Source organism: Hermetia illucens, chromosome 6 (genome assembly GCF_905115235.1).
Source record: "Hermetia illucens chromosome 6, iHerIll2.2.curated.20191125, whole genome shotgun sequence".
In the NCBI taxonomy this organism is placed as follows: domain Eukaryota; kingdom Metazoa; phylum Arthropoda; class Insecta; order Diptera; family Stratiomyidae; genus Hermetia; species Hermetia illucens.
In genome coordinates this window covers 2,708,777-2,733,545 of record NC_051854.1, presented here as the reverse complement: position 1 = coordinate 2,733,545, position 24,769 = coordinate 2,708,777, and the positions used below count along the sequence as shown (strand labels likewise).

The 24,769-nt window shown below is 41.2% G+C and overlaps 2 protein-coding genes across 7 annotated transcripts in view; both read left to right on the top strand.

Annotated features, from left to right (window-relative positions):
- The window catches only part of LOC119658964 (gelsolin), a 41,457-nt gene extending 21,093 nt beyond the window's left edge, over positions 1 to 20,364 (top strand). For 2 of the 3 annotated variants that reach the window (XM_038066838.1, XM_038066840.1), the window contains 11 exons: positions 7,030 to 7,297; positions 14,446 to 14,739; positions 17,191 to 17,508; positions 17,570 to 17,719; positions 17,783 to 17,898; positions 18,078 to 18,218; positions 18,397 to 18,750; positions 18,821 to 19,069; positions 19,137 to 19,247; positions 19,527 to 19,652; positions 20,166 to 20,364. In XM_038066838.1, coding sequence (XP_037922766.1) covers positions 7,030 to 7,297; positions 14,446 to 14,739; positions 17,191 to 17,508; positions 17,570 to 17,719; positions 17,783 to 17,898; positions 18,078 to 18,218; positions 18,397 to 18,750; positions 18,821 to 19,069; positions 19,137 to 19,247; positions 19,527 to 19,652; positions 20,166 to 20,237 — 2,199 coding nt within the window. In that variant the 3' untranslated portion in view covers positions 20,238 to 20,364. Of the gene's footprint in view, positions 1 to 7,029; positions 7,298 to 14,445; positions 14,740 to 17,190; positions 17,509 to 17,569; positions 17,720 to 17,782; positions 17,899 to 18,077; positions 18,219 to 18,396; positions 18,751 to 18,820; positions 19,070 to 19,136; positions 19,248 to 19,526; positions 19,653 to 19,969; positions 20,031 to 20,165 lie in introns of all 3 variants that reach the window. The other variant, XM_038066839.1, reaches the window with a different exon arrangement.
- On the top strand, positions 7,348 to 14,342 carry LOC119658965 (proteoglycan 4-like). Of its 4 annotated transcripts, none has more exons than XM_038066841.1 (5): positions 7,349 to 8,252; positions 8,310 to 9,035; positions 9,176 to 9,457; positions 13,050 to 13,423; positions 14,000 to 14,342. In XM_038066841.1, exons 1-3 carry the CDS (start codon positions 7,670 to 7,672, stop codon positions 9,391 to 9,393), a joined length of 1,527 nt encoding a protein of 508 aa, XP_037922769.1. In that variant the 5' UTR covers positions 7,349 to 7,669; the 3' UTR covers positions 9,394 to 9,457; positions 13,050 to 13,423; positions 14,000 to 14,342. The 4 variants fall into 4 exon arrangements, with proteins under 4 accessions (XP_037922770.1, XP_037922769.1, XP_037922771.1 ...); XM_038066843.1 differs by having other exon boundaries at positions 7,353 to 8,252; positions 8,313 to 9,035; positions 14,000 to 14,339; XM_038066842.1 differs by lacking the exons at positions 13,050 to 13,423; positions 14,000 to 14,342 and having other exon boundaries at positions 7,348 to 8,252; positions 9,176 to 13,038.
- Positions 20,365 to 24,769: the final 4,405 nt, after the last annotated feature.

Genomic DNA, 24,769 nt, shown 5'->3' with positions numbered 1-24,769 from the left:
AACTGGTTGTGGGCACCTGGTTACCACTCAGCGTTGAGGTATTGCTGCTTGAGGTATCAGCTTCATTATGTAATCAGACTAGACTGTTGTTGATTAGTTCACGATAACTGAGAACATCAGGTAGATATTTCAGATAAGAAGTTTTAGGGCAAAAGATAAGCAGCATTTCTCGAGAAGATACCATCGCTGCATTCGAAGGGCAGTTCGTGTTTTGAAGCGAGGCGCCCTAAAGGGCACGAAGAAGGCCTATACAGGAACATAGACTGCTACTATCAGCTTGTCGGCGGGCGTAAGCTCAGAGGTTAGATATCTTTTGTGAAGCACTTCCGATTCATCCAAGTTGTTCACTTAGCAGTAACATTTACTAGTGATCAAGACAGGTGGAGCGTCGTGTCGCGAAGTCCAATAAGATGTAGGAAGTTATCTCCTCCTATTCATTGTAAAGTCCATTAGTCCGTTTAATCTGCCGTTCATTCTGTAATATTAGTTCGCTATGCTTATAGTTTACCGATGAGCTAATGACCATTGTTTTTTTAGAAGCCAAGGTTTTGAAGTTTTGCTAGCATTTTCATATCAGCTTGGATCTGGTCTGGCCAATTATACTTCCTAAGGCGCCTGTCTATGGAGTAAGGATAGTTCCGTCTTCTTCTTTTACCTTTGCCTCGTTCACAAGCGAGGTCGGCTGGTCATTATTGGTTGCGCCATTTCGCTCTGTCATTTGCATGATCTAGATGCAGTAGCAAGTCACTGTTATTTCGGCCAATCTTTTGGTCAATTACCATCGATTTTGATGTTCCACCAATCTTGCCCACTGAATTCTCGTTAGCGCGAATTACGTGACCATACCATCGAAGACGCCTCTTGAAATTTTTCCACGATTGGTACAACCCCATATCTGAGAACAATAGAGGGCGACAGGGCGGCCGACATGCGCGGGAAATGGTATATTTGAAACATTTGTTGATACGTCGATCACAAAGAGCACCAGTTGGAGAACGTAACTTCACCCAGATTGCGCTAATAAATGAAGCAATTTCATATCATTCTCCATTAGCTGATCCGAGCGCGGCATTAATCCAAGATATTTAAACGGCTCAGTTCTGGAAAGGTCATTGCCCCTGACAGTGATAGTGCGTGTGTAATGGGGATCGATCGTCAAAAAGTCAATTTTATTCAAATTCAATCTGAGACTGTGTTGCATGAGGCAATTATCCCACTTTTGAATAAGCTGCTCGCGATCAGTTTTGCTATGATACGCCAGGAAAACATCATCTGTTTAAAGCAGTGTATAGGGCGTTGAACGTTGTATGTCCCGTGTGACAGTGTCCATAACAGGAACAAAGAGAGGAGACACGAAGCGGTTTTGATATACCCGCCCCAATTCGAGCTTTACTTTTCGGATCGAGGTAGAGCAATTGAACTCAGCGCACGAGTTCTTCTGTAGCTCATGGTCAAAAACCTTCTGTAGCTCCAAAAGTGCAATATAAAGAGGGCCATGTTTCCCACAAAAAAGTGAACATTAGAAATTTCTTCCCTCGGACCACATCTGATGTTCACCAATCACTGGTAATTAAAAATGAAACCGACAGCACAAAACTCACAATTCATGTTCATCGAACTTGCCGAACTGGCTCCAATTTGGTTTCTGCATTAATCGGATTGAATATGAACAATTTCCCTTCTTTTGACTGGCAGATTTATTTTCACAAAATTACAAATTTTACAACCATGTACGCTCTATATCTCAAGACTCAGGGTCCGAGACTCGCATACAAATTCAACTCATCAGCTGCCCCTCTAATCAGCCGGCTCCCGGCCTACTAATTTTGTTCCCGGTCCATGACCTTCGACTTAAAAGGGTAGGGTCAACAAGAACGTACACGGTTGCTGAAGTGTCCGGTAGGTCATTCTCCTCAGCCACGAACGATCGCCTGCCTGCACCCAATAATGTGCAATACGTGCAATTTTATAAAAAAAAAAACAGAATTTGAAAAGTCTAAGTGAAATTGAAATATTAATTTTAAGGAAAAGGGACCAGTGACAAAATTAAAGGGGTGGAAAAATGTAAGAATAAAGAGAATATTACACATTATTGAATGCAATGTTTGGTCAACCTATAGCTTAGTTTGAGGCATCTGGGGTGGTGCATCTGGAGAGGGACATGTGAACATAATAAGTTGTACCAGATTATTTTTGAAACTATCGAAGTTTCCCTCTGGTTTCAGTGTTTAAAGGACTTTACAATTCACTCGTCTTTTTTTGTTTCCCTTCTAAAAGGTGTTGATTGATGAAGATCCAATCCACGTGGGATGCTGACTGTGTAAAAATGAGGTTTATTACATTCTTTAAAAGTCCAAATGCAATGGGGTTGATCGTAGAAAATGTTTGTCGCGTCGCTAGAGTACCATATGTAGGTATCCTAAGTACTCTGTACGGTCTCTGGACAATATTAGAACGTTCTCGATATAGAGAAATCTCTGAGGATTGAGTCAATCTAGGTTTGGTGCATTTATGAAGTGCGACCGAACTAGAAAAGTATGGTTGCCCATTCGAAAAGGCCAGAAAGGAATACTGATTGTTGTTTTTTCGATGTTTTCTTCGGCCCATTGCAGCCATTAGTATCGTCACCTGTAGAGTTTGTCACCCCCATTTAAGGTAAGGTCATTTAAATTTAATTGCGTTCGACTTAGTCGTCTCCATTTTCTTAGACGAATGTTATTCGGACCTGTGCTGAATCATAATTTAATGAAGACATTAAATTCATTAAATTCAACGTGTTTTTTATTTTATTATTATTTCGCTTGGAAAGCAACCGCGCTTAATTCTTCAGAAAGCCTAATTCCTGCCAAACGACAGCCAATTAAACCATTAAATTTTCGAACAAGCGAATGCAATGGAAAATAATTCAATCAAGAAACTTTTCTTCAAACGTTTTATAATCTATTATTCACTTTTTATTATTCATAAATTTTAGCTGTGGTGAATTCAGCATTTGCTTTGATAGGGGTTCAACAATTACTAATATAATTCTCCTGGATGAAAATATGTTTTCCTGAAAATCAAGAACTGCCTCGTATGCAGAGCAGTTACATATATTTTTTTTGTAGCTTCTGAAGCTTTTAAACCAAATTTCATATTCTAAAAGAATTTTCGTTTCTACCGTGACATAAAATTATCGTTTAATGAAATGATAAAAAGATAACTCTATCACCTTCGACAATAAACAAACATTTTGTATCTTATCTTAGATCACTTTCACTAGCCGTGACGTAGATTAAATATGTGACATATCTCAAAGATTAGAGCTACACCTTATATTGTTGACAAATAAAAAAAAAATTTTCAAAGGAAATCCGACAATTATTGTTGAACAATAAAATCACAAATTCAATTAATAATTCAATTGATTTGTATGATCTTTTGAGGAACTTACTCGGGCGTGTCAACAGACAGCGTCAAAATCAACTAATAATAATTAATAATCACAAGCATAAATGGAGCTGAACCGAAACCATGTGTGGAAAGATCACACGAAACCGTTGAAAAACGTTTCAAAAAAATCACCAATATTTGAAATCATTAGATTCGCTTGGTAGACCGTCTTCAATATGGAGAATATTAGATTGCGACAATGTGACTCAGTCAATAGGGAAGACCAGATGGTGAGTAATATGACGTAAATGGCCGACATGAAATGTAAATTACTGGATTTCTTAGTAATTTTGTATACTCGTACTTTGTAGTGCTGGAATTGCATGTTGGCGAAACAAATAAGGGGCCCCTATGACAGCTCTGATAAGCCCCATTATCATATGTACATCGAATGTATTATTAGCGAAAATGTCCCAGGTGGAACACTCATTTGCTAATTGTGCAATAATTACAACATTAATGGTTGATTATTCCATTGATGTAGTGGTAGATTAGAAAAGCGAAAAATTTTCCAGAGGAAAATCGATCAATATACATAAGCGCTGAAATATACTCGTATAAATGATGGAGTGACAGCTTATGAGCGATAAATATCTTTTTATCGATATCATAAAAGTTATTGAAAGATATTTAGAAAATACGTGAATGGAAGAGAAAATTGGAAATAAAATGAAACATAAAAATTTGTATCGGGAAAATGTGTTGTTGTACAATGAAAACTTTAAAATGCTTCCTGTATTGGACTATTGTCTTCTTGACGGGGTTTTCTACGAAGTTACCTAAAATTGAATTTCTCGGTTGATCAGTATCTCAGTGCAGCGGTTTTGAATATTCATATATATTCAGAAAGTGAGTAAGATCCTTGGCATCTAGATCGCCCGATGCTTCCTTTCGTTAAGAAGAAGAAGAAAAAGGCTTTTCAGTGAATTTCTCCACAAGAGTCAAAAATAGGAAGATGGTATTTGTCGCTCCCTCACAGGCATAGTCCCGGTGTCCCTTGAAATTGATTTTAGCGTCAATCATCACCCTCAGGTATTTGATAGCCGGTTTCGAAGTGATGATATGACCACCAACACGAATATTAACCGCATTCCTATTCCTACGGTTGCTAATTAAGACCGCCTCCATCGTTTGTTCCGCAAGGTCAAACTGAACCATCTCCAGCCACGCTTTTATAGCGCTCCTGGTTTTGCTAGCATACACTTCAACGTCTTTAGGTTGTTTCGTGATGACAACTAGGACTAGATCATCCGCGAAACCGATTGTCGTGGCCTGCTTTGGCATGGGAAGGACAAGAGCCCCATTACACATCACGTTGCACAACACAGGACCCAACACTGAGCCTTGTGGTACTCCTGTAGTGATGGTATACTCCTTGGATCCTTCACTCTATCGTACGAAAGTGTCGAGGAGCTTAGTCCGATAACTAGGGACGCCCGTTTTATCCTTTGAGCTTTTTATTTACTTCCAGGTGGCCAAATTGAACGCATTTTTGAACACGGCACAACATTTATTAGACGACGTCGCATCTCAAGCCAATGGCGGCGAACGTCGAAATCCAAATTGTCACTCCGATAATTCATCTTTATATTCAAAGATAGGGAGAAGCCTATTGTAGATGGCCAAATTTAAGGCATCTAAAGCAGGGCCTAATAGACACTTGCGCTCTTAGTCGGTAAACGACCCAACCTATTTTTACTTTGCCAGCTGGTAAGCTTATAGTTGCTGTGCGTGCCCCCGTATGTCTTCCTCAGTCTTCTGATTGAGGAATCTTGCAAATCATCTGCAACTGCTTTTCGAAAGCCTCGCGGATATTCTTGGTCGTGATTTCATAAATGTCTTTACAATGTATCACAAGAGATGGAGCGATGGCGTAGGTCAGGACGCCAGACAGCTTTTAGGGATATCGAATTGGTGGACCGCGGCGCAAAACCGGGATGTCTGGAGTTCCTTATTAAGGCAGGCCTAAACCGAATACTGGTTGTTGCACCGTTGATGATAATGATTTGTTTGCCGGTGAGAGGACTTTTTGCGTCCTACGAGGATCCGAAACAATCGTTCGCGCCCTCTCTATTCCTCTTTTCAAGCTTACCGCCCTTTGGATTTTAAAGGTGTTGCCCTTGTGTTGCCTGAGTGACGTTTGCTTTCTTCGAGTAATTTTTTCGTCCTTGGCACTATTGTACAGTACGCGAATGGCTCGGACCATGTTTTTGATGGCCTGGTTCACATTGTGTTTGCTCTTCCTGAAGTGAAGTGCAGGGAAATAAAAATTGATCACGTATTTCACGGGCCTATTCTCAAAAACTATCCAATCCGAAATGGGCATTTAACTCGTTCCATAGATACAAGTCTGCGGGTTCGGATGGCATTATTCCTGCTCTAGTAACGTAGAGAATGGAAGGCCTGGGTCTTGCCTAGCACACGCTAATATTGGCGTGAAGTGAGGGTAATATTTATTCCCAAACCAGGGAAACCCTAGACAGATGTAACAAGCTTCCGACCGAGCCGTCTAATTTCCTTTCTACTAAAAGGACTAGAAAGACTAGTAGATCGGTTCATAAAGAATACAAATATCTCTAGTTGGCCACTTCACTGTAGGCAACATGTCTACTAGAAAGGCAAATACACGGAGACAAAATTCTATGAGCTAACGGCGAAAATTGAGAAGGCAATGTCCGATAAAGGATACTCCTTAGGCATGTTCATAAACATCGAAGGCACCTTCAATCATGCTTCATTCGCGGCGAGTTGTAATACGGCAAGACAGCATGGAATCGATCCGTTGTTAATTACCTGGGTCTTTCACATGCTAGAGTGCACAAAGATACATATATTGGTAGAACAGAAATCTGTGGTGGGTGTCTCAGGGGTTGCCCACAGGGAGGGGTTCTCTCTCCTCTATTATGGCTCCTGGTAATGGATACCTTACTATGGTTCCTGGAGGCTTCTCACAAGCATTTGGGGACGATCTAGCCGTAATGATTATCGGAAAGTTTCCGGGCACAGTAGGTGATCGCCTGAATGAAATACTGCATGTAATCCACAGTTGGTGCCTCTATAATGGTTTCATTGTGAAATTTTTGTGAAGGGACCCGAGGGTGCGGGCGGCCCTAGCAGGGCTTTTGACGGAACACCGCTCCGTAAACTGCCACATGGAAAAGAATTGGAGTAGTGACCTCGGACATATACAACCAATGTAAGGAGGAAGAAGAGAAGAGAAGACAGTCCCACTCCGTATGCAATTGACCGACCTCATGAGACCTCAGACGAGGTTACCTTTGTAAGGTTTTCTTGAACGAAGAGTCTTTGGAGAATGTTCTCAGATTGGCGAAAGCCTGCGGATGCATTTTAGGATAGTACTGTCCAGTAAATCAACTATGATGGTAAGAAATGAATGTCAGGACGAAGATGGAGGCGAAAGCTATGCTGGGCATAACCGAGATCGGTCTGTGCATATGACTACTTAAAAGGGGACTATTACTCATGTATGGAGGTTATTAATATTGCACCATCTAAACTTTACTAAAAATGTTCTTCCAAATCGCAAAAAAGACTGAGATAAACTTAGATCTAATTGTCTTCCTTTTATTTTTTCAGAACTTTGAACCTGTAAGGTATCCCGCAAAGGATTACGGGAAATTCTACACTGGCGATTCGTACATTATTCTCCAGACCAATGAGAACAAGAACAAGGACCTGTCTTGGGATGTTCACTTCTGGCTTGGCTCAGAAACCTCTACCGATGAAGCAGGCGCAGCGGCAATTTTAACAGTTCAATTGGATGATCTACTAAATGGTGACCCCGTTCAGCATCGTGAGGTGCAGGATCATGAGTCTCAAATGTTTTTGGGTTACTTCAAAAATGGTAAGTCCTTCGGCTAAGGGTCAGTTGTATCAAAAACAGTTTGCACGCAATTATTAAAGACATAAATTTGGTAGAAAAAGAACTGAGTGTGCACGCTCCGTAAAATTAAAAAAAAACACTCAAGGTAAATTCTAGAATTGGCACGGATTGCTCAGCTCTCCCTGCTTATTTGACAATCCAACTCCAGTTCATATGTTTCAGTATTGTGCAATCGGGCATTTGTTGCAAATACACGAAAGGAGCAGATATTCCCAAGCACATTATGGCGAAAAAAAATTTTCAGTGGTGAAGATTTAGTAAATATTTAGATAATCACATTCAGTTGAAACGGAAAAAAGTGAAAAAAAGAGAATTGTGTAGAAAAAACATAGCATGGTTTTGCTATCGGGATTTTTCGCATTCCTAGCGGAAAAGAACGTGATACCATGTCATTGGGGACGACCCCCAGCTGCGTTAGCGTCAGTTGACGATGAGTTTGTCTTTGCCTTCCCACCAGCAAATGTTTGCTGCCTCGCGATTTACTCACTGTCACTCCTTGTCTGGTACTTAGTCGATGTGATCGGAGAAGAGAAAGATGGTGAAGGAGGTGGTGAAGATGGAAGTGAACGTGGTAGTGAAGGTGGAGAACGGGATGATACTAGTCCGGATGATGCAGAAGATGGGGCAGCAAAAGAACCATCTGATGACCAAGCTAGCTCAAAATCGGATGCTGACAAGGACGCGGAGAAAGGGCCAGAGTCAGGATCACAGGAAGGACCAGGACCAGAGCCTGAACCAGGACCAGAGCCTGAACCAGAACCGGAAACACAACCTGAACCTGAACCAGAGACAGAGCCACAACCGGAACCTGAGCCACAACCACAACCAGAACCGGAACCTGAACCAGAACCTGAACCAGAACCAGAACCGGAACCTGAACAAGAGCCAGAAGAACCTGCGGGAGAACCAGATGAAGGTAATGAAACCTCCGACGATAAAATTTTGAATAATGTCCCCCATATTGATTCTTAAGTAGTCCTACTCGAAAGACCGGAAAATGTATCGAAGATATCAGACTATAGAATTCGAAAACCTTACGGAAACTATCGCATTCCCCGATATTCTGCAGAAAAAATGACACCATCGAAGATCTTCCAAAGTAAACATAAACTTTCTAAAGACGAGTCCAAAGTATCATTGGAGAAAGTGGTACCACAGAGAATTTCCATGGAAACAGTTCCAAGACAACCAGGAATCAGGCCGTCTATTCTTCGGCAGCCTTCGGAGAAAGACAAGGCAGGTGAAATGCCTCCAAAGGAAGGATCACGTCGCACTGTGCCTAGGTTTAAGACGAACCCGTCTGTGGTTACATTTGGTGAAGATGACCCACACGAGTTGGAGCTTATGGTCAATGCATTGGATACCAACAGGCAACGTAGAAGGTCTAGTAATGTGAGTGATGTGGAGAAGAGATCTAGGCACGATAGAGAGAGAAAATCTGCTGGATTGAATGTACCGAAGAGTCGACTGAGCGAGATGTCAGGCCGGGCTCCCATAGCGACCGACATGGCCGCCCATTTGTCTTCGCACCAGCCGTTGAATGTATCAAATGATTTAACATTGCACAAGCGCAAACCTCCAATGGATGACACTTCAACTAAGGTGTCGAAGACTCTGAAGCCTTCGAAGGCGAGCAAGACGGACGATAGAAAAGATCGAAGACGCTCAAGCTTATCATTGCAGCTACCAGCCGGCGATGGTAACTTATCTTGTTTATTTTGATCTTCTACTTTTGACATATGCAGGATCATGAAAGAGGCGCATTTTTGGTTACCCTTTGATCCTGCACGCCCGTTACTTGGGTCTAGATTGAGAGTTGATGGATTATTTTGTTTTTAGAGCGCCTTAAAGTTGGTAGTAGTACTGGGCCTATGCATCGTCACAGGGACATTAGTGTTATTACTCCGGTTAGTGTTAAGGAAACATCGAACAGTTTGAGACATAGTTCTCCAACTAATCATGAAAGTGGCCATCGTAAGAAGAGGAAACACACTGATTGCTCTTGCACGGATGATAATACGTGCCAAATGCATAAACATAAACATAGGCGCGTGTAAGATCGACCGGCAATCTTCCAAAATATTTGACACTCTTAAAACCCTTCCAATGTCCTGCAGTTATGTGAGTTTCTTCCCTTTTTGTAACGATAATACCATGCAATTATGGTTTGTATGGATTGAGGAGAGAATCACGCGAATTGAGTTCATTTGGTAGTCCGTTACATTCTTAAGTCAAGTTCGCCATATTGTACTGAAAAGGAGATCAGTTTTGCACATTTATTTTTAATTCGGTTTTAATTTTCATTTTTCAACATCTTGGGATGATTCGGGAGTTCCAAGTGTTTTGCTTGTGTTGTTTATTTTTTGATAAGGGGCCCTGCTTGCTATTTCTGCTATTTTAGTGAACCATGAATTCGGATTGGTTTTGGAGTTAGGTAGAAATTGTCTCAATTAGAAATTTAGATAGGGCTAGATTTTGAGAGTATAGGGATGAGCCCTAAGTGTATAGTCGGATGGAGTATCCTTTTGATTAGGGATTTTGAGTCTGGATTGGGCGTTCCGGGTTTGGGCAGGCGTTCTGAGATAGGCGGTGCTGAATTTGGTTTAATCATCTAGGGTTTAGTTGGGTGGTCCTCAGTCAGGCTGGGAAGTTATGAGTTTGATTGGATGGTCCTGAGGTTGGTTAGATGGTCTTGAGTTAGATTGCATGGTCTAGAGTTTAGGTGGGCGGCCCTGAATATGGTTGGAATGGTCTGAGTTTGGCTGGATGGTCCTGAGTTTGGCTGGATGGTCCTGAGTTTGGCTGGATGGTCCTGAGTTTGGCTGGATGGTCCTGAGTTTGGCTGGATGGTCCTGAGTTTAGCTGGATGGTCCTGAGTTTGGCTGGATGGTCCTGAGTTTGGCTGGAGAGTTTTGAGTTTGGCTGGATAGTTTTGAGTTTGGCTGGATAGTTTTGAGTTTGGCTGGATAGTGCTGAATTTGGCTGGATAGTGCTGAATTTGGCTGGATAGTGCTGAATTTGGCTGGATGGTCCTGAATTTGACAGGATGGTCCTGAGTTTGTTTAGGTATGTTATATTCTGTGGGATTGTTTCATTCCGCGAGACATTTTCATTCTGAGGAACAGCTCGATTATTAGTGCCTCGTTATTGCTGGGTGATTGGCCGATCGCAAGGTGCTGGTTGATTTGAATGACTAGTTGATTCTGAGGCACTGGTTGATTCTGAGGTACTGGTTGATTCTGAGGCAATGGTTGATTCTGAGATACTATTTGATTCTCAGATACTAGTTGATAGGGAGGGAGTTTGGTTGATTCTGAGCGGTTGGTTGATTCCGAGAGGACGGTTGATTCCGAGAGGACGGTTGATTCCGAGAGGATGGTTGATTCCGAGAGGACGGTTGATTCCGCGAGAAAGGATGATTCTGAGAGGGGGGTTGATTCTGAGAGGGTAGTTGGTTGTGAGTGGTTGGTTCAAAAAAGTGGTTCCAATTCCATACATTGCATCATCTCCTTTATGTACTTCTAATCCCGTAAATTGCTTCTAATCCCGGAAAGTGTTCCTATTCGAGGAAAGTGTCAACCATTCCCGAAACGAGTTTCCATTCCAGGAAAGTGTTTCCATTCCGGAGAATCTCTCATTCAAGAAAAGTGCTCCCCTTTTAGGAAGGATCTCCTACTTCAGAGCAATGATTCTCTTTCAGGAAATGACTTCCGTCTCGAGAAAGTGTTTCTTTTGAGAAGGTGGTGCAATATCTGGGAAGTGTCCACTACTAAGAAGAGCTTACTTTCGTTCCCAAAACCGCGCATTTTAAGGAAAAGTGTTGCTGGTTCGAAGAAATGCTTTTGTTTGACGAGAGTGTCCACTAGCAGAAGGCGCCGCCTCTATTTGAAGCAGATAGTCTTACCATTCCGAAAAGGAGATTTTTGCATTCCTGCATGGTGCTTGCATTCTTAGAAGGTTATATGATTCAAGAAAAAGACAGGTATTTAGAAAGGAGGTGAGGACTTGGTGAGACCTCGGTTTTCAACTAAAAAGGCACTCGCTTTTCAGAGAGACCCTTCCTCCACTCCGAATATATTTCATTTCAAGAAAGTTTTTTATTATTCCTAGTAACTCTTTCATTTCACTTTGAGTTGGCGCCGCATATTTCTAGATGAGGTTAATATGCAGAAAATATGTGTGCACTTTTCCTCTGTCTCCCCTTGGTATTTGGGGAAAGTCAGTTACTAAGGACATCTTGAAGGTTATACAAATATATGATTATGTTCCTATGAAGAGATATAGGAGGATTAATATGGTAGGTTCAGTAGTTTAGTAGAACCATCCACATCCAGGAAGCGAAGTGCAAAAATTTGTTAGCAGAAGGCTTTATGAATATCAGCGCAAAAGGTCTGTAGGGAGGTGATCTCATAAATCTAGTTTGAAATAAACAATCCATAGTAATAAGTGCGTGTATTCTTAGACCTTGAAGACGGAGATGTCGTAATCCTCTGAGGACGTGCAAATATAGGCTTCACAGAGTCGATTATGACATTGATATTGAAAGACAAGATTTTCCTCCACTTTGCTGTGGTCTTTCCGCATTTTTCACTGTAGTTTACCTGCCATTTCCATTGTAACCTCTCTTTTTGTAGTTCACAGCCTTCTTGACTATAATCTTCCAGCTTAAAACCATAGACTTTTATCCTTTTTAATTATAGTCTTGCGTCGCTTTTGATCATAGCCCTCCGGCCTTTTGAAAATAATCTTCCAGTCTTTTGATTATAGTTTGCTTGCCCTTTGACCATTGTCGTCCAGTCTTTGGGCCAAAATCTTCCGGTTTTTTCCCCATAATTTTTTGGTCTGACCATAGTCTTCCGGCTTTTTGACGCTAGTCTTTCGGTCTTTCGACTATGCTTTGCGTTCCTTTTGGCTATAGTTTTGACTATAATCTTCGGTCATGTTGACTATAATCTTCGGTCATTTTCACCATAGTCTATCAGCCTTTTGGTCATAGTCTTTCAGCCTTTTGGTCATAGTCTTTCAGCCTTTTGACCATAGTCTTTCCGCCTTTTGTTGACCGCAGTTTCCTGGCCTTCTGACACAGTTTTCTGGTGTTCTGGCGTTTTGACCATAGCCTTCTAGCTTTCTGAGCATAGACTTTTGGACTTTCGCCCATAGTCTTCCGGGCTTTCGTCCATAGTCTTCAAGCCTTTCAATCATAGTCTACCAGCGTTTTGACCATAGTCTTGCGCCCCTCCGGGCTTTCCGATGATAGTCTACCGCCCTTTGTGGCTATAGGTTTTCGGTCTTTTCTGCTTAGTATTTCTGGTTTTTGCATTAAGGAAGGGGCGGACTGCTCTCTTGACGGGAGAATGTCTCCTAGGATTTTTCCGACCCCAGTGCTATCATCAATTTATTTATTCAATGGAAGCTGTAAAGTTAGATCTAAGGATTGAATTTGAACGCTGAGTATTCAAAAGAGTTCGAAGTCAATATGCCGTTTAGTCTTAAGTCAGTAAGTTGGAAACCACGACTAAGGGACGTCCATTTATAGTAAGCAGGTGCTCTGCAGCTAGTTCATTACTAATAACGAAGAAACCTCAAACCATGCAAACCAGTACGATTATCGATAAATCCATATTTGAAAACAGAATATTTGAATTTAATTTTTCTATAACTAATTTTGAAGGGATGAATAAATTTAATACAAAAATCTTCCATCTTTTACCAGGAAAAGTAGGACAACGCAAAATTAATGCGGCTAAAGTTGGTTGGGGTGAAATTGTGTATTTTGGGTATTTTTTTATGTGAATCAGCCATTTTTTTTATGTTCTGTGTCTGACCTATCTGGGAAATTTTGTTATTTTACGTTTTTAATTAAGTATTAGATATCTGTCACGAGATGTTTTGAACAGCAATTTGTGAATTTGCCGCTTATCAAATCAAAAAAAGAAATATGTTGTCGAGTCATTTGTTGACAGGACGACATTTTAGAGTTTAGAAATGAACCGAAGTCTTCTGATGAGTCCTACCAAATGGACTTAAAGGAAGCAAATCATGAAATCGAAATGCCTTGGGAATATCAGCTAAAATAGTCTGTTGCAGGTTAGCACTGGATTTTGTGGTCCCCGTTGTGTAAACTTGTGGACAATAGGGCTTTAAATACACTTGAATGGTTTGTTGGAGAATCTCATGTTAAAAGATTGTTTCAGTATCTTTTTGAATAAAAGACAATTGCCCAGTTGATACTATAACCAGATTTAAGGCGCTATTGTTCATTGGTTGGTTTGAACAGTTGTGTTTGTGGTAAATGTGAAATTTCTGTAAAGATAGGGTCGAGGTTTTGAAATATCCCACCCCGGTTGTAATGTAAGCACGTCCTGCATCTTGCGTAAATGTTTTGTTGCTGAAATTTAAGGGGGGCAATCAGAATGTAGTAGGTAAAGTCTGTCAGTGGACAACGTAAAAAAATTTCTCCAAGTCTCAGAGGTGCCTCAGAGGTACTCTTGTATCGCAAGCTGAGATAAACAGGGGTCGACAAATATAAAGGACGATTTTGAAATTCTTTGCCTGTTGGAATATCGCAGTTATTTCACATTTATTCCCAGTAGTGGTTTTTTGGGTTCCAACTAGAAATTTTAAGCCAAAATTTCCTTAACTAAAACTACAATTTTTTCACAGTATTCTGGTAATCGCGACCCCAATATAACGCCGACAGTCTAGAACGGTAATGAATAGCTTATTGTGGCGAGCGTGAACAACTTAAGAACCAAAAATTAGGAGACAGTGACATATTTGCATCAAACCAACTTGAAAGTGATTGAGTTTTTACACTATCGTCAAATTTTCAATTAATTTTTCTTTTTGATTTGCGTGCAAATTTTTTTTGAAACAAAGTGACTGATATAAAAAAAGTATTGGTAAAAATAAATAAAGTATTTTTCATTTATTTAATGCAACTAGGTGTGTTTGGTTTGTTTAAAAACAGAATTTTCATAATTTTTTTATTATTATATCATTTAAGACGAGATTTCCTATTTTTTTACATTTTTTATTTTTCAAATATTTTTTTATAAATGTTATAATTTTTTGTTATTTTTGTATATTTTTTTCCATGACTTTAAAAGGAATTCGCTATGAGAAAGGAGGTGTAGCGAGTGGATTCCAACATGCAGAGGTCAATGCAGCTGGTGAAAAACGTTTGTTCCAGGTTAAGGGTAAGAGGAATGTTCGCGTTCGACAAGTCAACTTGTCCATTTCATCGATGAACCGCGGTGATTGCTTCATTCTGGATGCTGGCAATAATATCTACGTGTATGTTGGATCGTCAGCTAAAAGGGTCGAAAAGTTGAAAGCTATTAGTGCTGCCAATCAAATACGTGATCAGGATCATCATGGACGAGCTAGAGTTCATATTATTGGTAGGTAGAGAGAATAAAATCTAGTGACGTAGCTGCTAAGGTGGACATTGAACTTTGGATGAACTTTTTTAAAGCAGCTGCAGGATACATGATTATGCCTGGTGGCTCTTCCACTATAATTTCATCCTTTTGTTCACATTTTAATTTGGAATGCATCGAAAATTTATACGAAATTGAGAAGAAATTTGTGTTTCGAAAGAGATGCATTGAGGTTGAGCGTAACCAGAGCTCCCGTCAGTTTATCTGCTGAATATAGTATGCGCTTTCCTATTTACTGCCTAACTTTCCCTTTTTGATACTTCACAAGGAATCGACAAAAACTCACCATAAATTTCCTTTAGAAATTGGCATGGACTTTGGTCCATATCATGTTAAGACCTATAGCATGATGAGGCTTTAAAAGAAGGACCGAAGTGCTGGAATTCAGCGTGCCGAAGCTGCATCCAACCTTTGTCCTTTATTTCGTTTGATTTACAGCACTTGGCACGTACCGTATATATCTGCTGAGAACGTTATGCAGTACTTAGTACTACAACTGCTTAAAGATACCAGAATGATACCTAGGATTATCTGAGATTGGTAAGAACGATACATTTTGTAGTGGAGCGGTAGGAAAGACTGATATTCAACTTCAACCTAATTGCACCCCCAAGGTAAGGGTAGGGCGCTCGTTATTTGCTCTGAGATAATTAACATTAACCTTCAGTTAACGCGCTGAAAATTAATTACCTTGACTGGGGAAAGGATACTAAATTTATTCAGGCTTTGTGAACCTAATTTTCTGTATGAGGACTTGTCACGGTTGGCCTACTACTGTCAACCAGTAGCAAAGTGGATAGGTGGATAGTTAACTTATGTAACGAAAAAATTGAGACTGCAGGGTGTGGGCCGCTCGAGTGCAAAGGGCCGGCACCGCCAGTGCTCAGAGGCTATGCTTCTTCCCCACCACAAGCACCGACTGTTTAGGATTGCATTAATGGACCACCACTGGACAGTCTCTTAAACGCGGCGCCAATTGATCTCTCATGGTTAATTTCGGGGGAAGCAGGTTAACTTACAATCAAGTGTTATGGTCATCTCAAAACAGTTTCGATTGAACGTAGAAGGTAAAAATTTTTGCTTAAACGTTGGAGACTGACAATTTGTAATGTCAGTTGAAGCCTGTGGAGCACCTTAAAATATTTTTGAAAGTACACATAGAGCAATGCCTGGCTGTAGCGTCAAAGTGGGTTCTGCTGGGATGTTGGCTAGAGTTCCAAAAAATCGAAAATTCCTGGCCCTGATGGTATTACACTAGTGTCTTGGAATTTTCTGTTCAGTACAACCACCTTCTTTTTGCATCCTAGCTGAGTTTTGGATACCAGTTGCATTACTGATCATATTGCTTTCTAATGAACCGTCTCGGTCTTGAATGAAGTGCATTAATATGCGTCAGAGCTTGGATTCGAATTGGTGCGCCATTGATTGTTACTGCTATTATTAACCTCTGGAAAGTATAAGTCTATAAATTATTCTGCTAACGTAATTTTCATGGGATCCCTCAATCTGGAAGTGCAATAATTTTGGTGCCGATATTAGTCCCTTCAGTACTGTAGGCAAGGTCTCCTCTGGGCAGTAACTCTTCTCTTAATACTGAATTTTAATCACTATTCACTAGGCCCTGAATGCTCTGGGGTGCACCAACACGTAAGTTATGAAGATGTTTGGAGTTAGCGTTCATCTGTTATGGGAATGTTCCCGCTCCATTGCTAGAAAGGTATTAAATTCAGAACATTAACGCCACAACCGCCCATATCTTCTTTTTCCATTGGACGGCCTTCATTTGGGAGACTTCTTACATTCCTTTGCAATGTACCCTTAATATGGTTGCCATTTACCTTTTGGTGGGATATAGCGCGTCAACCGCACCTACTCGCCATCGCCTATGGTTTCCTGAAATGCGCTTCAGCTCCCCCAGAAGAGCCTCCGGATCAGAGTAGGAATGCTCACTGGCCATTGCAGGCTACGCTATCACCTGAGGAAGCTAGGGATATCCACGGATGCTGTCTGTAGATTTAGTGAGAAGAATGACGAAACCTCCACACATGTTCTGGGATAGTGTTCGGGACATGTGCAAAGTAGTGCAGTCCTATATTTGGTTTTTTTTTATAGTCATTTGAGTCCACACTTGAGCAATGTGCATACATCCCTAGTGCTCCGTTCTACGTTGATTTGTGTTCCTGTTCTTCATCATCATCAACGGCGCAACAATCGGTATCCGGTCTAGGCCCTCCTTAATAAGGAACTCCAGACATCCCGGTTTTGCGCTGAGTCCACCAATTCCTTTTCTTGTCCACCTTAATTGTATGAAATTATCTTTTCAAGAGGATTTATACCATCAGAAGGACTATTTCCGCCTCTACCTGTGCTACATTTTTTTGACACTCAAAATACTTACCTTCATTCCAACAGATGACTTCAGTACCCCAATGGACAAAGAGGAATTCTTCACCGTCTTAGGATCTGGTTCACCCGATCAAGTACCAGCCGCATCAGTTGCTGAAGAGGACGCAGAATTCGAAAAGAAGGACGAACGTGGTGTTACACTGTACAAGATTTCAGATGCTAGCGGTTCATTGAAAGTTGACACTATCAGCCAAAAGCCACTGCGACAGGACATGTTGGACACAAGAGATTGCTTCATTTTGGATACCGGATCTGGTCTCTATGTTTGGGTAGGAAAAGGAGCCACGCAACAAGAGAAAACTCAATCTATGGCTAAAGCACAAGGTGGGTATCATGACCAGGGTTTTCGGAAGGAACTCTGTTTTCAATTCAATTTCTTCTTCAGAGTTCTTGAAAATGAAGAAATATCCAGCTTGGACTAATATTGAAAGAGTTGTTGAGGGTGCTGAGTCGGCTCCATTTAAACAATACTTCTCAACATGGAGGGATTATGGAATGAGCCACACACGTCTCATTCGTGCTGCCAATGATGATGGTATGTCGATTGGAATTTTTAAGAACTGGGAGGAATAGGAATTTGATTTTCGTACAATTTTAGATTCAGATACAGCCGAAGATGTTGAATTCGATCCTGCTGTTTTGCATGCTTTGAAGAAGAGTGGAGGTCGTGCTATTGGTTTTATGCCCGACAATGGCGATGGAGAATTGGAAGCGGTAGGTGTTTGAACGTTTTTTAGTTTGAAAGTTAAGGTCTTGGTGGTTTACCGTAGTTTTGCATTTTGATGCATTCCGCGCGTTTGGCTCTAGCTCCATTTTGTAGCACATTTTCAAGAGCGATTTGGCACAGTATATGGTAGTGAGGAACGATGTCACTTCATGTTATCCTTTTTCAGGTTTACCGTATTGAAAACTTTGCATTGGCTGAAATTCCTAAGGAAATGTATGGCATGTTGTTTGGGGGTGATTCATATGTCATTAAGTACCATTATATGAACAAACGAGGTGGACAAGGATATGTTCTTTACTATTGGCAGGTGAGTTGTTCATTTACGTTACCAGGGAAGTTTGGCTCTATGCGGGTTGACAGTCCCTGTATTTGCTGATGTTACCTACCTGGTACATGTATTGGGTATTTCGGGACGATAATCCCCAGATTCATTGTTGGCATGTTTTTTTTTTGATTTTATAATTTAATATTTCTGAAACCTCCAGGGCAAAGAATCCTCTATTGATGAAAAAGCTGCTGCAGCCTTGCATGCTTACAAACTAGACGATGAACTGAATGGCACCGCGGTTCAAGTTCGTGTGACACAAGGATTCGAACCTCGTCACTTCTTGAAGGTCTTCCAAGGGAAACTCATCACATTTATCGGTGGTCATGCCTCCGGTTTCAAAAATGTCGACGATCCTGAAACTTATGAAAGTGGAGTAAGATTGTTCCGAGTGAGAGGTACTTGCCAGGAAGATGTTCGGGCCGATCAACGTCCAGCTATTGCTTCGTCATTGGCATCAGACGATGCGTTTATTTTGGAAGTAGCTGATAAGGTTTACGTTTGGAAAGGAAGGGTGAGTAAATGACTGACATAGGGGGTACCTGAATAAGCTGGATTTTTTCTCTAATATTGAATCATTTTAGGGAGCATCTGACTTCGAAAAAGAAATGGCTGCGAATGTTGTACAACGTATTGCATCCTCAAAGGAGCTTGTTGAAATTAGTGAAGAATCTGAACCAAGTGATTTCTGGGATGCGCTTGGTGGTGAAGGTGATTATGATAAAGTTCTTGATCCTGCATATCCACCATTCTTGGAACCAAGATTATTCCATTGTAAGATTTTGGCAAATGGAAGATTCAAAGTGGAGGAAGTTCATCATTTCGAGCAAGAGGTATAGGTCTCAAATCAAAAAGGGATGCTTTAGTTTAGGGGCTACAATGTTTTGTTTTTTTTTCAAGGATTTGGATGTTGATGACATAATGGTACTTGATGGTGGTGATGAGATCTATGTTTGGATTGGCGATGGATCAACCAAAGAAGAAAAGGAGAAATCAATTGACATGGCGAAGGTAAGGCTCATCTATGTATTTTGTAGCGTTAATAGTGAGACCTTACGGTACACTACAAATAGTAGGGAACACTGTCGACAGTAGGGAGGAAAGTGAAATCCTCCTTAAATTTGTCTCGGGATTATGTTATCTTTTCCTGGGTGATTCCCTCCAATTTTTTATTTTAATTTTTTTATTAAAGTTGTCAAGCTGGGAAGGCGAGGGTTTCCAGGATTTTCTAACTTAATTCTGTAGTTTAACGTCTTATTTTCATCCTTTTTTTCTGCTTTTCCATTCCAGCAATATATCCGAACCGATCCATCTGAACGTAGTGAAGAAACAGTTCCTCTGGTTAAGATCCAACAAGGCAACGAGCCAAGGAGTTTCAAACGTTTGTTCCCTGCATGGGACGATGATGTCTGGACGGTGAGTTTGGAATACATTTTTAACGCTGAAGGGGAGAAACCTATACTACATACGTAGTGGGAAATACAATGGCACTAGACCTTGTTTTTCTAGAAAATTTAATTATTGCTTGGTGGTTTGCGATAGGCATAACACAGTCGTTGTTGTTTGAAATTGTTTATTTGATGACATGAACTGAACTGAAGGGCACTATTCCGACTGCATGTAGTTCGTCAAAAATTACTTAGTATTTCAGTAATTTTGCTTAGTATTACACTAGGTTAATGTATTCGTTGTTATCATGCTTTGATTTTCATGGAACGCATTTCATTTTACAGAATCTAGTAAACTAGATGTATCCTGCTTGAAGCGAATTGTCCATGGCACACTAACATAAAAGTATATTTTTTGTTGATTATCTAAAAGATATGAACCCTGTACATATCAACTGCTATTCTATGCATGCTTTATTCTTCTATATTTCAATGGGATTTTTAGTAATTCAAGGGGTTAATGTTGTATTCTCGATTTCAGTCAATTCCTACTTACGAATCATTGAAGGAAAGCGTCAGGGAGGCTAACAGCCAATTGGATAATGAAGTATAATAGATACATCTGCATCGTTCGTTATGAATTACAGAATCATCTACTTTTATACTGTTTTTAACAAATAAGTTTTAATGTTTTGTAACATGCTACCGTGAAATACAATAATCTGTATGTATATCTCAAATTGGGTATTTAGTTATCCAAAAATTGTACCCTTCAATGTACATTTTCCTTCCTAATCCCTCCCTATGTTGAGATTCACTGACCGGTTTTCCTTCCATCCGTCCATCCCTACCTAGTCTTGATAAAAGAGGAATGGAAAGAGGGGATTCCCCAGGACCAGAGTTTTCTCGAGGGCTCGGAATAGAAATTTGAATAAATGATAATAGCGGGGCTCGAATAATTTTCACCGCAGATCCATATATGGTCGTGTTCACCCCGAGCACCATTTTTCTGCATTATTTTCACCCTTGGCCCGTATTTTCTCTCTATGGCCCTGATCCTGCCCTACTAGCCACCTCCCTTATTGACAGCATTCGTAACTGCAGCTTCCTTGCACCATTCTAGATTGAATCCACTCTCCCTTGTCCCCCTTACTTGTTTTTCAGCTTTCCTGACATATGCATGTATATCTAAGCATTTCCTTAACTAGACTTTCCGGTCCTATTGGATCTAGCACAATGGAGCTGCCCAAATTAAACCTATGGATTTACCTGTAGCATTCTTTATCCCTTGTGAGAAATTACTTAAGATTGTAGTTTATGTTTTCGGGCATTCTTTATATTCGGGTCTTAATGTTATGGACCAAATTGGTATCCAATGACCCTTTTTCTCAAGGCTGTCGTCATCTCCTCAACAATCCCTCTCTTCTAGCGTTTTTTACGTGCCGGGCAGGCGAAGAACTGGGCTTATTTTAGATACACGTTATTTCATAATTCTCATAAGAATCTGGGGTGATATATCTTTTCTGCAGTTTCGGGTATCCCGGTATCTTTCGAGACAGCCCTGATATTTATCTTTTGGAGTTGCATGTAGTATGCAGCGTAGCTTCCCAAATTACCATATCACAGATCAGTATAGACCTCCCCACTTTGGCTATAAGAATAACTTTCAATATTTTTTATCGTTCTTGCCAAGGTTATACTGACATCGGATGCCTCTATGCAAGCATGACGGGGTTATTTTTTGACGTTCATCCTTGGGTCTATATGTACACTCGCATAGGTCCTTTTTGTTTGACTTTTTTTGTCAGCACGACTTCTGTTTTATTCTCTAGGGAAGGAAAGCTTCTACTTTTTAGTCGTTCCTTTGAAACAACGAGGTGCAACTCAGCATCACTGAGATACTTTACAACCACAATATATGTTTAACCGACGCACCCGACTACCATGACCTCCCCAGGAATTGGAACGTCAACGATACTATAATACATAATGCTTCACAATATTGTACCCAATATAGAGTCCTGCTGAGCACACACGCGAACAACTAATTCCTTGGGTCTGTCTTTATCGTGCCAAAGCCTCTTTCCTGTTCGATATCTGATAATATTAGGTTGTTGCAAATGAAATGTCGGATTTTTCAATGAAGTGAAGTTAGTTATGATTTTAATGTTTAAAACTGCCGCAAGGTGACTCTGGTGGTATGGGATAATTGAGTATAAATAGTCGTTCGTTCGATCAAGGAGTCATTTCAGTTTCAATCGTCATTGAAGTTCCAAGTAAAACTCAAAGAAAAAAGCATGGAAGGGAGTCAAAAACGTCTACTTTTTCTATATGAATTTAAACTTGGTCACAACGCAGCGGAGGCAACCAGAAACATTTGCAGAGCATTTGGAGCTGACGCAGCAAACGAACGAACGACACAGCGGTGGTTCGAAAAATTCCGATCAGGCGACATGGCCCTCCAAAGTGAACCTCGTGGACACCCAGGACCATCGATCGACAACGACGAGTTGCGTTTCATAGTGGAATCTGATCCCCGATCATCGATTCGTGACATTGCAGAGAAAATAGGCGTACACTATTCGACAGTATCTCGGCACTTACAACAGCTTGGAAAGGTGAAGAAGCTTGATAAGTGGGTTCCGCATGAACTCAACGAGCAAAACATGGCGCTGCGAATGGAAATATCCAGTTCTCTACTCAACCGCAACAGGAACAATCCCTTTTTGCGCAGAATAGTGACATGCGATGAAAAGTGGATATTGTACGACAACCGTCGCAGATCAGCGCAATGGCTAGATGTCGATCAGCCTCCACACCACATGCCAAAACCGAGCCTTCACCCGAAGAAGGTAATGGTAACTGTTTGGTGGTCTGCATCTGGAATTATTCATTATTCGTTTTTGGAGCGTGGTGAAATAATTAATGCAGAGAAATATTGTGCCCAACTTGATGAAATGCACGAGAAATTACGTGTTCAGCGGCCTAGATTGGTCAACAGAGATGGAGTGATACTGCTCCATGATAACGCCCGACCTCATGTTTCCAGAATGACGGTCCAAAAATTAAATGAATTACGATATGAGACTCTTCCTCATCCACCATATTCACCCGACCTCTCGCCAACCGACTACCACTTTTTTAAGCATTTGGATCACTTTTTGGCGGGGAAACAATTCAGCAATGAAGTAGCTGTCAAAAGTGCCTTTGAAGATATTCTTAGCTCTAGAAACCCAGACTTTTACGAAACTGGAATAAATGCCCTTGTATCTCGTTGGGAGAAGTGCATTGAAGCTGCTGGTTCTTATTTTGACTAATAAAATTAATTTTCATAAAAGTTATAGTTTTTTGAAATTTTACTCAAATATCCGACATTTCATTTGCAACAACCTAATAAATTCGGTAACTTTTTTTGTCATTAGAAGGTGGAAATATTCGAAACCTACCGTTGGCTCCAACTATGTGGCTATGTGAGGTTTTTACTCACTAAAACCACCTCCTTTTCCTTTGCGTACCTCACGGGACTGACATTTCGGTATTACATCGTGGGACAGAATCAGTTACGAACTGCAGTCTTCATTAACTTTTCGACAGCCCTCCAAGATGTTCCAGAGTCTAAGATGTGGTCCACGGTATTCTCGGGTGATAACTGCGCCACAGCGACAATTTTCGCCCCCGCCCTATGTGCGACGAATCCCGGACAGTCAAAAACAACGTGTTGCATATCCTTCTGAATTATATCACGTGCCGGACTATATAGGGGGTTGTCACGCCTGGATCTTCATCACCATCAATTGCCTACAATCAGTATCCCGTTTAGGTCTGCTTTAGTAGTTTTGCGCCAAGGTACTCTAATTCAACATTTCTAAAACCCATCTATAATCCTGGTCATCGTTCCATCTGAGGCAGGGCCTGCCGCGTCTTCTTTCTCTACCATAAATATTGTCCTTATTGATTCTGGGCTGGGTTATCCTCATCTATACAAATTAAGTGACCCGCCCACAACAAGTCGTTGTTGATGTCGAATGGTCTCGAAAGTAATCCTGCTGCTTTCATCTGACCTAGCAATTGGTCAGGATCAATCTAGTCAGTCTAATCAATTTCGCTGGGATACCGAATTCTCTCATGGTCGTGTACAGTTTCACCTTGGCTATACTATCATAGGTGACCCGTGGGGACTCGGTTACAAACTGGTAACCCGAAAAATCGGGGCTCTGCGGAAACGCTGTCTACTTAAGGCCGAGCAGACAGAACGAATAGCTCAATGGTTAGACCACTGGGTTGTCATACGGAAGGCCGCGGCTCAAATCTCGCTGATGGCGGTGGGATTTGTATCGTGACTTGGCGTCGGATACCAGTTGACTCGAACACTAGAGGGTCAGGAGGATGGAGGTCACGTCGGTGTAGCACAGGTATCCATCCTAGGGCCGGACCTCTGGAACGCTACCTATGGTAGCCTACTTAAACTCGACACACCAGAAGGCCCGCGCCTGGTCGGTTATGTAGATGATGTCGGGTGCTTATTGCTGGACGCACTGTCGAACAGGCGCAGAGCAAACTCGACATATTGATGCGACGGGTAAGGTATTCATGGTTTCAACATTGCATTGGAAAAACCCGAAGTAGTCATCCTGACTAAAAATAGAATTCGTCCCATATCGTTCGGCGAGTCGATAATGGAGTCAAAACCAGCGGTAAAGTACCTCGGGCTGACTCTTGACTCAAAGATGAGGTTTTTTGAGCAAATCAAAGCAGTAGCGGCCAAAAAGCTGCAGTTGGAGTTTCGGCGTTAAGTAGGCTAATGGAAAATATTGGGGGTCCTATGTCTAGCAGGCGACGTCTCCTGATGAGTTCAACGCAATTTGTCCAGAGGCGCTCTTGGCAAGGAGATATATCGTAAGAATCTCGCGTAGTTACAGACATGGGTAGCTTTGCGGGTGGCGTCTGCGTACCGCACTGTCACTGAACCGACCGTGATGGTGATTGCGGGAGTGAACCCCGTTGCTCTTCTTGTTAAGGAGCCTCAAGCCATATACAAATGCAAGACAGATGAGCTAAGAGAGGTTGTTGCTCGTGAAGAACGGCAACACACAGACGTGTTGTTTGCCCCTGTCCAGTGCATCCCTTGCAACGTTGTTACATCAG

Excerpts from the sequence above, each read along its gene's own strand:
- LOC119658965 (XM_038066841.1), top strand. The coding sequence starts at position 7,670 with ATGGTTTTGCTATCGGGATTTTTCGCATTCCTAGCGGAAAAGAACGTG. Across the intron at positions 8,253-8,309 it reads TGCGGGAGAACCAGATGAAG|TAGTCCTACTCGAAAGACCG; the intron begins GTAATGAAACCT and ends TTGATTCTTAAG. Across the intron at positions 9,036-9,175 it reads GCAGCTACCAGCCGGCGATG|AGCGCCTTAAAGTTGGTAGT; the intron begins GTAACTTATCTT and ends TTTTGTTTTTAG.